This window comes from Catharus ustulatus, chromosome 30, assembly GCF_009819885.2.
Source record: "Catharus ustulatus isolate bCatUst1 chromosome 30, bCatUst1.pri.v2, whole genome shotgun sequence".
Lineage (NCBI taxonomy): Eukaryota > Metazoa > Chordata > Aves > Passeriformes > Turdidae > Catharus > Catharus ustulatus.
Window position 1 is genome coordinate 3,116,049 of NC_046250.1, and position 16,636 is coordinate 3,132,684.

Here is a 16,636-nt window from a genome sequence, read left to right on the forward strand (position 1 = left end):
TGTTTTGTTTTTCAAGATGAAAGATCCCCAGGAAATTGGGGGATTGCTCCCAGCAAATCTCGTTGGGTGGTGGGGAGGAATTCCTCATTCCCGGAGTTATTTCTGTGTTTAATTCTTTAATCGTCGCCTTTCGTGGTGCTGGAGGTCAAAAAAATGTCCCCAAATCTCTCCATGGGAGAAGAAATCCAAGTAAAAATGTGGTTTTGTCCTTAAATTCTTAAGGGTGAGACTGAGATGTCCAGTAGGAAATGGGAGGCTGCCAAAAATCTGATTTTTTATGAGGTTGAACAGAGATAATCACATCAGAAATGGACAGAAATTAATATAATTTTACATAAATGAACTTGAAGGGATATAAATGGATATAAATGGACATAAATTATCAGAGATGGACAGAAATTAATGTAAATTTACAAAAATGGACATAAATGGATATAAATGGACAGAAATTATCAGAAATGAACATACATTGGCATAAATGGATATGAATTATCAGAAATTGAGAGAAATTGAGAGAAATTGAGAGAAATTGAGAGAAATTGAGAGAAATGGTCAAAAACAAACAGAACTGAGATCCTGCTCTGGTCTGAGCAATAAAACAGCGCTGAAAACACAAATTTGGAGCAGTTGCTGGTGATTTAATTTAATCCCATATTTCCCCTTCAATACAATGAAAAAAACACCCCAAAATATCATCTCTTTATTTAGAAATCGAATTCCAGGCAACACCTCAGGAACCAAGATTCCAGGAATCCAAACTAACCTAAATTCCCCAATTTTAATTTTTTTTTTAGCCTGTTTATTTTCCTGCCCGGCATTGTTCCAAGCCTGGAATGGCCTCGATAAAATCAGGGGGAAAATGAGGGTTGAGGTGTTCTGCTCCGATAATGACAGCAATGATTTCCTCTCTGCCAAGCGGCCTCGGAGCCCAATTTGGAAAATTATAGGGGAAGAGCAAAGCAGCTGCAGCAGCTTCCTCTGATTTCATCTCCGTATGCAAAGCAACCGGGAAGGATCAGAGCAGAGTCCTGGGATTCCTAAAGGCAGAAAATCAATTTACCAGCCAGGACAACAACAACAACAACACAACATCAACAACAACAACAGCAGGAAAAAACAGGGTGAGGAATCTCCCGGATAAATCTCTGGAGCTGGTTGGTTTGAGGTGAGTCTGTGAGTCTGGAGCTCCTCTGCACAAAGTGCTGCTCTTTAAAGTTTATTTTTTATAAATGTAAAAAAATATGTTGGGCCTTTTTTTTTTTTTTTTTTCCGTTGCAAATCCTTTGCAGAAAAAGCCCAAATCCCTCTTTTTGGGATCTTTTTTGTTTTAGTTTTTGGGGTTTTTTTGTTTTAGTTTCCATTTCCAGAAGGATTTCTCTTCCAGCTGGGAAGGGAGTTTATCTCTTTCTCTTATCTCTTAAGGAACTCTTTGATCTGAGGCAGGTTCAGGGCTTGTGAAAGGAGTTTGGGCGTGTGCCAGGGGTTGGCACTTGGGAGCTGATTTTTTTTTTCTGGAAGGATTTCTGGAACATCAGAGCTGTGAAATTCCACAAAGGAAAAGATCCTATTAAAGCTTCCCAATTCCAGAAACCAAACCTTGAGGATTTTTGTGTTTTAAAACAATTTTCTCTCCATTGGAAAAACCTCCAAGACAATGGGACGAGGTTCTTAAGGACTTTTCTCAAATATTTGGTTTGGTAACTGCTGGAATTGCCTCAGCTGTCAATCACTGTAATTAATAGGTGCTTTTAATTGCCGCAAATTAAATGAGTCAGACTGTTCTGTGCTGCTCGTGTGTCTCCTGTGCTCATTAGATTGATTCCAGAGCCATGAAATGTAAATAAAATCATTTATTTGGTGCTTTGGCTTTGTGTTTTCCTTTCGTTTTAATAACTCACCACAACTGAGAAGGAAGAGGGATTTTAAAAATGTAAATGTGAGAAATGTGAGTGTGGAAATCACATTATCAGAATTTTCCAGGCCTTGGGGATTTATTTGAGCTGAGTTTGTGGGCCTGGACTTCAGGTGATGTTTGCTTTGATTCCTCTAAACCTAAACTAAATTCCTCTCCTCTCAAAAACACACCCTCAAAGGAAAATTCAATTTCTTCCTGGTTTTAGTAATTTTTTGGTGTTTATTCTGAAGGAGATGGCCCTTGAGACGAGGAATTTATAAAATTCCTGATAAAATATCAAATCCTACAAAATCCTGGGCAAGTGCCCCCCCCCTTTTTATTTTTTTAGCTGAATTTCTGATGGAATTCTTGTCCAGGAATTGCTTTGGTACCTCAAACTCCCTACTTGGAATGGGAAAAGAAAATTATCTGTCCAAAGGGCAGCTCCAAGAACAAAAATTCCATTAAAAAACCCGTGGAGTGAACAGAAAGTGACCACAAAGTGAATATTTTAGGGGAAAATCCATCTGTTTTAGGGAAAATGGCCTTCAGCGGATGATGGGATTCCCAAAAAAGGCCCTGGAAGGGTGAAGCACCTGCAGCGCCCTGTGTAGGCCTGGGGATTTATGTCCCAGGTCAAAAATTCCATAAAATCCTACAAGGTGAACACAATGTGACCACGAACAGATAAAATGAATATTTTAGAGAAAACTCCCCTCAGTTGATGGTGGGATTCCCAAAAAAGGCCCTGGAAAGGTGAAGCACTTGTAAGCCTGGGGATTATCTCACACATCTGTGTAGGCCTGGGGATTTATATCCCAGGTCAGAAATTCCATAAAATCCCACGGGGTGAACACAGAGTGACCACAGACTGACAAAGTGAATATTTTAAGGAAAATCCCCCTCACGGGATGGTGGAATTTCCAGAAAAGGCCCTGGAATGGTGAAGCACCTGCAGCACCCTGTGTAGGCCTGGGGGATTTATGTTCCAGGCCAGAAACTCCATAAAATCCCACAAGGTAAACACAAACTGACCACTGATAGATAAAATAAATATTTTAGGAAAAATCCCCCAGAATTGATGGTGGGATTCCCAAAAAAGGCCCTGGAAGGGTGAAGCACTTGTAGGCCTGGGGACTATCCTGCACCTCTGTGTAGGCCTGGGGATTTATGTCCCAAGTTAGAAATCAAAAAAAATCCCATGAGGTGAACACAAAGTGACCACTGTCAGATAAAATTAATATTTTAGAGAAAATCCCCCTCAGCTGATGGAGAGATTCCCAACAAAGGCCCAGGAAGGGTGAAGCACCTGCAGCGCCCTGTGTGGGACCGGGGATTTATGTCCCAATTCAGAAATTACAAAAAATCCCACAGGGGGAACACAAAGTAACCACTGTCAGATAAAATTAATATTTTAGAGGAAATACCCCCTCAGCTGATGGAGAGATTCCCAACAAAGGCCCAGGAAGGGTGAAGCACCTGCAGCGCCCTGTGTGGGACTGGGAATTATCTCCTAATCCTAAGGCGTTATCAAAACAGTTGCGACAAGAGGAGGCTGTAGCAGGGAAAACATTCCATTTCACAAGGGGGTTGCGTCAAAGTGGCTCCCAATTTCCTTTCTCCATGACAGGATATAAAAGTGCTCCTGCCTGGCGGCACTGGAGCTGCTTCTGCTGACTCGCTCTCCTCGCTGACTGGGTAAGTCTGGATTTAACTGAATCAGCTCCTAATTAGAGGTGATTTGGTTTATGGGGAGCTTTGATCAGAGGTTTTATATCCTATCCTAAATCAGGGTAGAGTTTATGCTCCAAGCCCGTTTTTGCGTGGGAAGTGGGGTTTGGGATTGAGGTGGATGAAAGTGGGGAGAAGGAATGGGAGTTGTAAAAATGATAATGGGAGGAATTTTTAGGAATCGAGGATTTATTTATGGAGAAGGGTCACTCCCAACCCTTGGTCAGGGTGGGATTGATTCCCAAAAGGAACAGGGAGAAGGACAGGGAAGTTCTTCCCAGATTTTGTTCTGGAAATAGAGACAGGACAAAAATACAGAGAAACTTTGGGGTGACCCGATTGTGGCCTTCCAGGACCTGAAGGACCCAAAAGGAAAACGAGAGAATTTCCAAGGGATGGAGTGCCGGAAAAAGGGGGAATGGGTTCACACTGATGGACAGGAGGTTTAGATGGATTTTAGGGATAAATCCTTCCCTGTGAGCCCGGGGAGGCCCTGGGATGGAATTCCCATGGCTGCCCCATCCCTGGAATTGTCCAAGGCCAGGTTGGAAGGGGTGTGGGGTCTGTGGAAAGTGTCCCTGCCCCTGCCAGGGGTCAGAACCGGATCTTTAAGGTCCATTCCATGATTCCATGGAGCACTAGAGAGGACTGGGGACAGAACTGGAAGCATTTCCCCACATTTCATCTCCCTTGATTGGTGCAATTTATGGAAAAGCAGATTATGCCCTAGAAATGATGATTTTTAAAATAATTCTTATTTTAATTTTTTTTTAACCCCAAACTCATTTATTCCGATGATTTAATCCCACACATCTGCACCTGTCCATCCAAACACCACCCAGCAAATCCCCATGCCCATTTGGGATTCCCTCTCCTGCAAATCCCAAAGGGAATTATCTCCTGTGCACCTCTCATATCCCACTGGATATCTCAGTCTCATCCCTAAGAATTTTGGGACAAAACACATTTTTGCCACGCGGATTCCTTCTCTCCCAGAGAAATCTGAGGACATTTTTTACTTCTAAAAGGCAGCGATTAAACAATTACACACGCAGAAAACTCCAGATATGAGGAATTCTTCCCCATCCTTCCAACCCTCTGGCCTTCACCGGGCTGGGATCTTTTCCTCCTTCCAGATCGGATCGGGAACCATGTCCTCCTATGGCCAACTGCTCAGTGCCCGCTGTGCTTCGCCCTGTGAGGTGACCTGTGCCCAGCCCTACGTGGACGCCTGCAGCGAGCCCTGCGTCGCCGCCTGCGGAGATTCCCGAGCCATCGTCTATGCCCCACCCGTGGTCGTGACATTCCCGGGGCCCATCATCAGCTCCTGCCCCACGGAGAGCATCGTTGGGTCATCCATCCCTGAAATCGGCGGGGGAATGGGCTCTGGAGGGGGTGGGATGGGCTCTGGAGGAGGTGGGATGGGGTCTGGAGGTGGGATGGGATCTGGAGGTGGAGGAATGGGGTCTGGAGGTGGAGGAATGGGATCCGGAGGCGGGATGGGGTCTGGAGGCGGTGGCATGGGATCGGGATGGGGATCTGGAGGGGGATCTGGAGGGGGAGGAATGGGATCTGGAGGTGGAGGAATGGGCGGCTCCTGCGGAGGAGGGATGGGCTCCGGTGGCTCCTGCGGGGGAATGGGAGGGGGCTCCTCCTGCGGGGGTGGGATGTCGCGGCTGGGGAGTCTCTATCGCGACTCCTATTCCTCCAGCTACGGCTACGGCTATGGTAGGAATTATAATCCCTATTTCTCCCGAGGGTACTACAGGTATCGCTACGGGAACTACGGGCCTTTTTAACCCTTTAAAGCAGAGGGATGTCCAAAGGGAAAATAGGATAGTTGAGAGCTAGGAATTCCAAGCGGTCTCTGCTCCAACTGTTGCAGTCGGAGCCGGGGTTGTTTGGATCCCGTTGTGCTTTATCCAAGGCTTAGGATCCCGATGTTTCTTCCCTCCCTTTGTCCCACGCTCCTGTTGTATTTTGTACTCCCTGAACCTGAAGAGTCAAACCAGTCATGGACTTGGCTGTGAAAGTGTCCGGGTGGAAAAAGAATGTTATGGAATGACTGCTGGACTGGAGTCCAGGCTGAGCTGGGAATGCTGAAATGTGAATTCTGACATGGAGATTCCGTTCTTTGCCTCTGCAATGCCTCATCCCACTTTTTGTTTGTATTAAAGCCCTGTTGCATCACAACCCCGGGTTCTGGCTTTTATTTCATCACAGTTTCAGTTACAAACCGGTCTGAAGGAAGGGAATCCTCGTGCAGTGATTAATTCTGCTCAGAGGGGAATTAATTCCACTTTAATGCAAATATAATTAGTCTGAAATTACTCAGTAAACTATTTTCCCTTTCTGATCTATTCCACATTATCCGATAAATAACACAGAATAATTTCTAATATGTTGGAAAAAAACTCCGGGGAGGGACTGGTGCAGCTCCCAGTTAAAACCAGTTTACCCCTGGAGCCAGGGATGCTGAGGAGGTGACTTCATTTTGTGGGGATCAAAGGTTGGACTTGGTGACCTTGGAGGTCTTTTCCAACCTAAATGATCCTAAGATTCTGTAGAAAGGAAAACCAGGAAGCTGCCAGTGCAATTCAGAAAGATTTTTATTAGGGCTTGAAGTAAAATGAAATAGAATAAAACAGAGAAATTCAGTGGTGGCCCAAGGGCAACCAGGCCACCCAACAAAAGCCACTTCACAGAAAGAAATTTACAGGATTCCACCTGGAATTCTGAAGGATTTCCACCCCACCAGAAAGGACATGGGACAAGGTTAATTAAAGAGTTCCAGGAGAGGCGTCATGAAACAGCGTTCAAGAGAAGATGAGGCACAACAGGAGGAGATGTGGGCCTGGTTTTCAGGGATCAGCCTCGGAATTCCAGGCCTGGCTGTTGATTTGGATCCTGGGCTTTCATCTTCGGGATTGTTTGTCCTTAGGATGAGCCCCAGTTCCCCAGGCAGGATCCGCGGGACCTCCGGCCGTAAACGGAGCCCCCCATTCCCGAGGAGCCTCCGTAGCCAAAGGCACCCCCACATCCATAGGAACCCTTCGCCCCCAGCACACTTCCATACCCACAGGACCCACGGGAATTCTGCATTCCAGAGCCAAAGGAGCCCCCACGCCCAAAGGCGATCCCCGAGGAGCCTCCGTAGCCAAAGGAGCCCCCAGATCCAAAGGATCCTCCCGTCCCTGCCATTCCCCCAGGCCCAAAGGAGTTCCCCACCCCAGAGAACTCATCAGAGATGCTTGGAGCACCAAAAACCGAGGGATAGGACGCTCCCACAACACTCTCCTGGGAGCAGGTGCTGAGAGTGGGGCCGGGGAAGGTGAGGACGACGGGAGGAGGGAACACGACGGCTCTGGAATCTCCGCAGGAGGCAACGCAGGGCTCCAGGCTCCTGCTGTAGGCACAGGGCTGGGAGCAGGACACCTGCAGGCACTCGGGGTTCGACATCATCCCTTGGAGGTTGGGATCAAGCTGGGAAAGGAAATATGCAGGTCAAGGAAGCAGCAGGTTACTAGTATGAACCAGTTGTGCTTTGTCCTTCTCCAGTTGCTCCCAGTTCAACCTTCCCTGACAGAGTCCCGTTTTTTTCCTGCTGTTTCCTTCCTTCCTGACCTGTTTGAGGCTTCTCGGTTCTTCCTTTCCTACCATCACTTTTTTTTTCTTCTGAATCTCTCTCTCAAAAAAAAAATCTTCCCACTTGTTCCAAGGCTGAACAACCTGACCCTTAAAAATTCCTTACCCCATTAATTCCCTTTCCAGGACGATCTGCCTTCAGAAAGGAAAATCTTCCTTCCTCTGCTCTTCCCTTTCCCCCAGCTTTTCTAAATCCACTCTTCTCTCCCCCAACCTTTCCAAAACTGCTGGAATTTTGCAAGATAAAAAAGGAGAAATTTTAAAGTACTGAGGAGCGCAATGAAGTCAGACTCACCTCGTGTCTTGGAGGGAATAAATCAGTGGAGCTGCAGGAATGGAGAATTTCTCAGGTCTCTCCCCTTTTATCCCATTTTTAGACAATAAGATGTGACGTCACCCATCATTTACTAAATTCTTGCCACTTACAAAGAAAAAGATCCTCTTAAGCCTCACCATTGTTTTCATTTCATCTCATAATTGCTGATCACTTCCAGCCCTGCTTTGAGTGACACAAACCCAACACTCAAAAGTCTCCTTTTGTCTCAAACTTCATGGCGAAAAATCCTTTCGGCATCGTTCTGGTTCCAAAGGAAACAGGGTCTGATCTCTGTGTTTGTTTTCCTTCAGTGACTCGCAGGAAGGTGGCTCCCCCCGTGTCACTCACACAATTGGGGTGTAAGCCTCAGATTTGGGTCCAATCCCTCCCAAATGGAATCACCCGACCTCGGATGGGGGTCAGGGCTCTTTACATCCATGGATGGAGGGGATGAGGCAGCAAAGCACATTCCAGAGGGGTTGAGGTGACACGGGAGGTCCTCCAAACCCTGAAACCTCTGAGTAATTTTAATCAGAACTCGTTTTGATGCCAAGCCCTGAAAGCTCTGAGTAATTTTAATCAAAACTCATTTCGGGGATGCTGAGCTCAGCGTTGCGCCTGGGATGTCACCGGTGCCGCTGTGAGGGCACGGCCCAAGATCACCTTGTGGATTCCAAACCTTGGGATCATCTTGGAAAAGCCCTCCAAACATCATCAGGTCCAATATTTGACCCATCACCACCTGGTCAGACCAATGTCCAGTTGTTGCTTGGACACCTCCAGGGACGGCGATTCCAAACCCCCCTGGTCAGCCCTTTCCATGAGGAAATTCCTCCTGGAATTCTTCACAAATGGGTTTGACCTTCAAAATCATCTCATCATCAACCCAAGCCGTTTAGTGCAGACTTGCAGGGCTGATCTGCCCAGGCCTCACTTAAATCATTAATCAAAAAATAACAGGCAGGGGTCAGGTTCCATTGTAAATCCAGTCACCCCCGGGATATTGCACAGGAACCGGGCTGTAAAATTCCCACACAATGGAAAAGCCAAATTTATGGTATGAGACTCAGATTGTATATGTCGAGGGTTGATTTGCTAATTGGAAACTATGAAAATAATTACAGGCGTTAGAGGAGTCACACAGAGGAAAAAAAATCAGAATTTGGAATGGGTGAGAGATTTTATGGGATGCTTCATACCCCAGGAGCTGCCTCCAAAGAGGTATAAAAGCAGGACCATCTCAGGACTCTCTTCAAACCTTCTCCTGACTTCTCCTGACTTCTCCTGCTACTCCAGGTGAGTTGGACTGAAGCTGATCTTTGCTCTCTCTCATTCTCTGTAGCCGAAGTTTTTAAACGAGGACTCATTCCTTGATTTTGGGGGTTTTGGCTGGGAGATGTGGAGGTAAAATGTTGCTTTTCATCATTTGGAAGAAGTTTGGTATTTGAAGATAGAATTTTAGGAGTTACTTCAATTTTTATTGCGGCTTTCAAAGCTTGGGGAGCAAATTTAAAGCTTGAATTTACCTGAAAACTGAGTTGGAGGTGTTGGAGGGAGAAATTGTGTCCCAGGACAGGAGGATTTGGGGGAGGAGGTGAAGCCACTCCTCGACCCCGTGTCCAGTTCTGGGTCCCCCCATTCAGGAAGGGGCTCATTGAGGATCTGGAGCAGCTGGAGAAGGATCTGGAAAATCCTGAGGGAGCTGGTGGGGGTTCAGCCTAGAGAAAATGGGGATCCAGGGGAGATTTCGGGGATTTGAGATCTGATCCCAGGGAATGGGGCCAGGATAAGAGCGAACAGCCTGGGGCTGTGCCAGGGGAGGCTCAAGGTGGGAAATTTGGGGGAATTCCTCCTGGAAAGGGTGACCAGACCTTGGAAAGGGCTCAGGGAGGTTTGGAGGTGTCTGAATTCTGTGTGTCCAGGTTGGGATTATTCCCATCCTGAACTCGATCCTCTCAGAGCTTTCCAACCTCAGGGATACCCCTGGAGGTGTCCAAGGAAATCTGTGTGTCCAGGTTGGGATTATTCCCATCCTGGACTCGATCCTCTCAGAGCTTTCCAACCTCAGGGATATCCCTGGAGGTGTCTGAGAAATTCCTGGAATTCTGAGCGTCCAGCTGGGGATTATTCCCATCCTGGACTCGATCCTCTCAGAACTCTTTTCCAACCTCAGGGATATCCCTGGAGGTGTCCAAGGAAATCTGTGTGTCCAGGTTGGGATTATTCCCATCCTGGGCTCAATCCTCTCAGAGCTTTCCAACCTCAGGGATATCCCTGGAGGTGTTCAAGGAATTCCTGGAATTCTGTGTGTCCAGATTGGGATTATTCCCATCCTGAACTCAATTCTCTCAGAACTCTTTTCCAACCTCAGGGATATCCCATGAGCAGAAAGGACCAGGACCTCATTCCCTGTCCCCGCGACATTCCCTGACTCCATCTATTTTTTTTCCTCAGCTCCTCCACCAACCCTGAGAACCATGAACTGCATCAGCTCCCGGTGCCTGCCTGGCTGCGAGGTGGCATGTCCCGAACCTTGTGCCTACAGCAGAGGCCTCGGCCCCTGCGTGGCCTCGTGCGGCGACTCCACCGCCCTCGTCTACGCCCCGCCCGTGTGGATCACCTTCCCCGGCCCCATCCTGAGCTCCTGCCCCCAGGAGAGCATCGTGGCATCCTCCATGCCCCAACCCTCCTCAGGGACAGGAGGATACTCCGGTGGCCTGTCAAGAATTGGGGGCTCCTATGGGTCTGGGGGCTCCTATGGGTCTGGGGGTTCCTATGGGTCTGGGGGTTCATATGGATCTGGGGGATCCTATGGATCTGGGGGTTCCTATGGATCTGGGGGGTCCTATGGATGTGGGAGTTCTTCGGGGGGCGCGTCAGGGAAGGGGGGCTCCTCTGGATGTGGGAGTTCCTCCCAGGGGGGCTGCTTCCTCAGGAAGTTCTACACCAGCAGCAGCCGCGGGTCCCGCCTGGGATACTGAGACAGCAGAAGATCCGCAAGCCCAGGAGATAAAACCGCCAGATCCTCAGCTGGGACCGGCTTTTTGGAGGAGAAAAACCATCAATGGGAGCCAGCCTTGCTCAGGAACTCTGGGAACTGGGCCCTGCATTCCCCTTCATCTTTAATTAACAGCCTCTGTTAATCGCCCTTCAACGCCAGCTCCTTCCTTCCATTGTGCCAAGAGAAAGAAAAAAAATATCTTGAAAGGCCTGACAGAAGAACAATGGGTGGAAGGTGGATTCCTCTTGGCCAGTGGAGCTGAAGGAAGGAGTGGCTGTTTGGTGTCACCCCGTAGTGTATCCTATTAAAATCCTCCTGCATCATCACGTTTTGCTGGGATTTCCTTTCTCCATCTCGGTCCCGTCCTTTCCTCTGCCTCCTTAGTCTGCCTCGAGCTGGTTCAGCAGAGCAGCAATCATGGTTTTATGGTAATTGGGCGGTAATTGTTTAAGTAATCGGGGTTGTGAAACTGAGGGTTGGATGAAGCACCCGAAATTTCAGCAGGAAGGAGTTTTGTTGTTCTCTGGGGGGCACGGGGGGACTTTGAGCTGCAGGATGAACCAGTGAGGGGTGGGATGGGGTTGGCTGAAGGCTGGAAAGTCACGAGGTTTTTATTTCACACCCTGGTTCAGCTCAGCTCCTCTTGAAGGACTCCAATCATTCCTGGAGTCATTAAAATCCAATCGTTGAAGCTGGAAAAGATCTCCAAAGTCTTTGAGTCCAACCTTTGGGGTCAATGTCACCTCTCACCAGACCAGTGCCATGTCCACTCCTTCCTCGGACACCTCCAGGGGTGGTCACTCCAAACCTCCCTGGACAGCCCCTTCCAAGACCTTTTCCCTTTTCCAGGCGGGATTTTCCCAAATTTCCCACCCTGGAACAGCTCAAGGCCGTTCCCTCTTGTCCTGTCCCCATTCCCTGGGAGCAGAGCCCAGTCCCATCCGTTCTGTCACCACATTTAAAACCGGTTTTTAGAAATTACCATGATTCCCCTCAGAACTCTGAGGTTTAGGAAAGCTGAGCACATTTTTGGGAGTATTAATTCAAACCAAGATGAAAATCTGAGGATTGGGGACAGGAACCAAAGAAAATCCACCAAAGAACCTCTCCTTGATTTCTGAGCCGTCACTCAGAGCTTGCATTGCCAAAATGCTTCGAGATGTGGAGAAATTTCTCCCGGCTGTGGCATCATCAAAGAGCCGCTTTTATGTGACAGCAAGATGTCACTGGGCTGTGCAAGAGAGGATTTCCCAAGGGAGGAGTGACACAAGAGCTCAAATCCCGCCCGGTGCTGTTGTTTTCCATCGTTATTTTGGCATGGAAACACAGAGAGAACCATGGGGTGAGCCTGGGTCTAAAGATGAGCTAAAACTTAGCTTTACTTCCTCAGAAAACACAGCAGGGAGGGCAGGAAAAAAAAAAAGTTTTAAAATGTTTTTAATATTTTATATTGAATTATAAAATCCTTAATATTTATTAAATCAAGAAGGATGAATTGAAATATGGGAAATCGGGAAAAAGAAGTTGTCCTTATGAGAGATCCCCTGCTAGGAAAATCGATTTTTTCACTCCCTGTTTAAGCTGAAAATGGGTTTAAAAAATTAAAAGATACACAGAGATAAACAGAAAATTAGATGACACACGACTAAAGTTGTTTAAAAGAGGCTGAGGAATTTTAATCTGCAATTAATTTAATGATGGCACACAATAAATTCATCAGCTCCAAGCAAAACCTTAATGGGGCTGAAGGAGCAGGCTCAATTGGAAAACAATTGGATAATTTGTTTGCAATCGTGAAGAAGCTATGGAAGAGAGGAGGCAAAATCCCACAGAATTCCAGGTTCAGCAAATCCCAGAATGTGTCACAGGGTGAAACTAGAGCTTCAAATCCAACCGAAGGATTTGTAGAGGAAGAGGTGGAAAAGAAAACGTGAGGTAAAAATAGGGATATAAAAGAGATTTCATGGGAAATATTGATGGTGGGAAATTTGTTGTCCTCCCATCATGAAGGGGCCTGGCTCTCATCCAGCAGTTTCCAATCCTCCCAAATTCCGGGGGCCTCCAATCCTCCCAAATTCCTCGAGCCTCCAATTCTCCCAAATTCCTGGTGCCTTCAATCCTCCCAAAATCCCGGGTTAGGCAAAAAGATGAGTTGGAAAAAGGAGTCACAAGGAAAAAGAAAAAAGCCCAACAATGGGAATTTGAATGCAAGAGAACTTTAATGGCAGGGAAGGGTTTGGGGCAGGGTCACACGCGGGGAGCACCAAGGACGATCCCCAGGGAATCTTTGGGAAGCGATGCAGATCCCCCACAGCTGGAGAAGGCGATTCCTTGGATGTCCCTGGCTCGCAGCTTCCCCAGGAGCTGAGCCCAGCTCGGGGCTGCCTCAGAAATAAAAGCCACAGTTTCCTCCTCCAAACCTGCTGGAGCTGGAGCTGCCCCATCCGCAGGAGCCCCCTCCGTAGGAGCCGCCCCCAAAGGAGCTGCCCCCGCCGCAGGAGCCCCCGAAGCCCCCGCCTGAGGAGCCGAAGGTTCTTCTGCTCCCGAAGGATCTACTGCCTCCATAGGAGCCCCCGGAGCCAAAGGATCTGCTGCCTCCGTAGGATCCACCCATGGAACCGCCTCCGTAGGATCCACCCATGGAACCGCCTCCGTAGGATCCACCAATGGAACCGCCTCCGTAGGATCCACCCATGGAACCGCCTCCATAGGATCCACCTATGGAACTGCCTCCATAGGAACCCCCAATTCCCCCTATGGAGCTGCTACCCCCATAGGAACCCCCAATTCCACCCATGGAACCTCCTCCATAGGATCCCCCCATGGAACCCCCTCCGTAGGATCCCCCAATGGCGCCCCCGGATCCCGAAGATCCCATGGCCCCTTGCGGGAAGGTGGTGCCCACATAGCTCTCCTGCGGGCAGGAGCTGAGGATGGGCCCCGGGAAGGTGATGACCACGGGAGGAGGGTAGACCACGGCCCGCGAGTCCGCGCAGGAGGTGACACAGGGCTGGCTCCAGGCGTCCGCGTAGGGCTGGGGACAGGACACGTCACACGGGGATGAGCAGCCGCTGCTCAGCATGGCTCCTGAAGACATTTTTTTGGGATGGACGGCGACCTGGAATCAAATCAGTGCTGCAAATCCCAAAATTCCAGATTTGAAATTTGATTCCTTCCATGAGCAGGAAAAAAATAATTTAGAAAGATTCCCTCAAACATCTTTTGCAGTAGAGGCAGAACTGCAGCAAAGAAGTAAATTAAAAATGTTCAGGGAGATCCAGGTCTTTACACAACCACTAGGATGATAAAATCTGTGATTTCTTGATTGAAGGGATTATTGTTCTATAAATACAAGATCTCTCATTTCCCTCCGTCCTGAACAAAAGCCAAGCTCGGAGTAGTTAAGTTGTAACCTCAAGTAATCAGGGTTTAATTGACACTTTCCCTTCGTGGTTTGGAACAGCACTACCTCACATTTTGAGGTCTGCATTTCCCAGCAGTTCCAACCATAAAAAACTTCCCTGCCCAAGAGACAGAATTGATAAAATTGAATAATTTGGCTTGGAAAAGAGCCCCAAGTCCATATTCCTGATAATTTCAGAGCTCTGATATGGAATTATTCCCCAATTCAGCACCCACAGCCCCATCCCAGTTAACAAAAATGGAATTAGAGGCAGAGAACTCACCAGGCTCACAGGGAATACCAGACTGAGGAGAAGATGCTGGAACGGCTGCAGGAAAATCCCGGTTTTTATACCCTTCCCAACAGCATCCAGGACACGCAACACGACTTTGGGACATCACCAGCGACACTTTTTTTGCTGTCTAAGCGCCTTCTAATTGTAATAATTGCTTTGATAAGTGCTAATAATTATTAAATCAACTGCTCATCAGCCAATACATGCACACACCCTCTGTCTTCCTTTAATCCTTAAATAATTTTTAGATGATTTTGTGAGTGCTGTCATTTCCCGACTTAGTTTGACTTTGGAATTGGGTTGGGAGGGTGAAGGATCAGAAATTCCCTCAGAAAGGGCAAAAATCAGTTTGGCTTTGTCAGGGGAAATATTTTCTGTTCTGCACAAGATTCCCTGGAAATCCAGAATTGGGAAAAACCACAGATTTTTTCTTTATAAAGCCTGGGATGGGAAGGATCATTTTTTATATCTGTTTAACCCAAGGAACTGGTTAAAAAGGACTTAAATTAATTCCTTGGATGCTCATTGTCATCCAACAAAGCCCTGTGTGAGAACATTTAATTATCCTAATTCTGCTTTGGTCACTTTAATTATCCTAATTCTCCTTTGGTCACTTTAATTATCCTAATTCTCCTTTTATCCCCTTTTGGAACAGCTGCAATATTCCAGGGAGACACATGTCCATTGGAGGAAAAAACCAAAATATTTTTGCCTGAATGAAGATGATTCCATCTGAAACAAAATAAAAGCATGTCAAAATTGGCCAGGATTATTTTTTCGGGGAAGCCACAGAAGAATTCCTGGGTTTAAACCTCATCTGGTGAAAGGCAGAAATGCATGGATAGGAGGAGAGATCTCCAAGCAAAATTCCCTTTATCAATCACCATAGATCAGGAGAGTTTTAGATGTGATGGATATTTTAGAGGGGTTGTCACAGGCAAACTTCTCAAACAAATATTGGTGTCATCAAAGCCCAGACTGGGAGGGTTTTGGTTCTAAATCGAGGTCAAATGAAGAGATTTGAGATTTGAAAACCAAGGTTTGAGATGTGAGAGTCAAGATTTGAGAGTCAAGATTTGAGATTTGTGATTTGAGATTTGACATTCGAAATTCTAAATTTGATATTTGAGAGTCGAGATTCGCGATTTGAGATTTGAGATGCAATATTCAAGATATGAGATTTGAGATTCAAGACTTGAGAATTGAGATTCAAAATTCAAGATTCAAGATTTGAGATTTGAGATTCGAGATTTGAGACTTGAGATTCAAGACTCAAGATTCGAGATTTGAGATTTGAGATTCAAGGTTTGAGATTTGAGATTCGAAATCAAAATTTAAAATTCAAGATTTGAGATTCAAGATTTGTGACTTGAGAGCTAAGATTTGAGATTTGAGATCTGAGAGTCAAGATTCAAGATTCGAGTTTCAAGATTTGGTTCTCAGAACTATGGGAACAAAGTGGCTCCAGTTTGGAGCTGGAACTTCATCCTGGAAAGAGTGGTCAGACCTTGGGAAGGCATCCCTGGAGCTCTCCATGGAACACTTGGCTATTGGTCTGGGTGACCAGGTGGACATCGGTCCCAGGTTGGACTCCATGACCTTGGAGCTCATTTCCAACCTCAACAACCCTGAAGTTCTGTGATCACCCCACATTCCACATTTTTATCACGATACAAGTTTACCATGATTATATAACTCCCGTCCCCACAATTCTGGTGTTTCCAGACCCGACTGGAAAACACGAGGAGCCGATATCGGGGTTAAGATCTTGCAACAGAACCTGAACAAGCCCTGTCAGGCCCCGGTGACATCCCTGGGTTTGACAGCTCTGCCAGTCAGCAATTCCTCTTTGATTCCTCAATTAAGGTGAAACTTTCTGGGTTCCTCCACTTGGGTTGGGAAATATCGATTTAAATGAAAAATCCTGGGTTCTGCTGCTGGTTCTCCCATTCCGGGAGCTCTTCCATCAGCTCCCCAAAATCCAGATTTTTACGCGGAAAGTGAAATATTGTGAACAGAACCAATTTATTAATCAATAAATTCCTCAAATGGACCCAAACTCATTCCAGCTTCAATTCCAGCAACAACACCAACTCTGAGGTGACTTCTTGGGGGTCAGAACGTGGAGAAAATGGGATCAAACTCAAGAGGTGGCAGTGCTTGGAACGTGACTTGGGATTAATAATGAATTTATCACGTCACTTAGCAGAGCAATTAGGACAATTAATGAAATAATCAAGCCAGCAAAACACGGATTGGTAGCGCGTGGGAAGCTCTTGCACAAAGTGCAGCTCCCATCCCACTGAGGGTCAGGAAAAGTATAAAAGAGCTCTTGGAATTCTGCAGAGCCA

General features: G+C 46.9%; 3 protein-coding genes across 3 annotated transcripts; 2 read left to right on the forward strand and 1 right to left on the reverse strand.

Moving 5' to 3' along the window:
- The first annotated feature begins 4,776 nt into the window (after positions 1 to 4,776).
- On the forward strand, positions 4,777 to 5,424 carry LOC117008591 (claw keratin-like). Its single transcript, XM_033082566.1, has 2 exons — positions 4,777 to 5,059; positions 5,183 to 5,424. The coding sequence occupies exons 1-2, from the start codon at positions 4,777 to 4,779 to the stop codon at positions 5,422 to 5,424; spliced, it is 525 nt and encodes a 174-aa protein (XP_032938457.1).
- Positions 5,425 to 6,562: 1,138 nt separating this feature from the next.
- Positions 6,563 to 7,084, reverse strand: LOC117008644 (scale keratin-like). The gene has a single exon (XM_033082617.1). It carries the CDS (start codon positions 7,082 to 7,084, stop codon positions 6,563 to 6,565), a length of 522 nt encoding a protein of 173 aa, XP_032938508.1.
- A 2,979-nt stretch (positions 7,085 to 10,063) lies between these two features.
- On the forward strand, positions 10,064 to 10,567 carry LOC117008645 (scale keratin-like). The gene has a single exon (XM_033082618.1). The coding sequence runs from the start codon at positions 10,064 to 10,066 to the stop codon at positions 10,565 to 10,567; it is 504 nt and encodes a 167-aa protein (XP_032938509.1).
- The last annotated feature ends 6,069 nt before the right edge of the window (positions 10,568 to 16,636 follow it).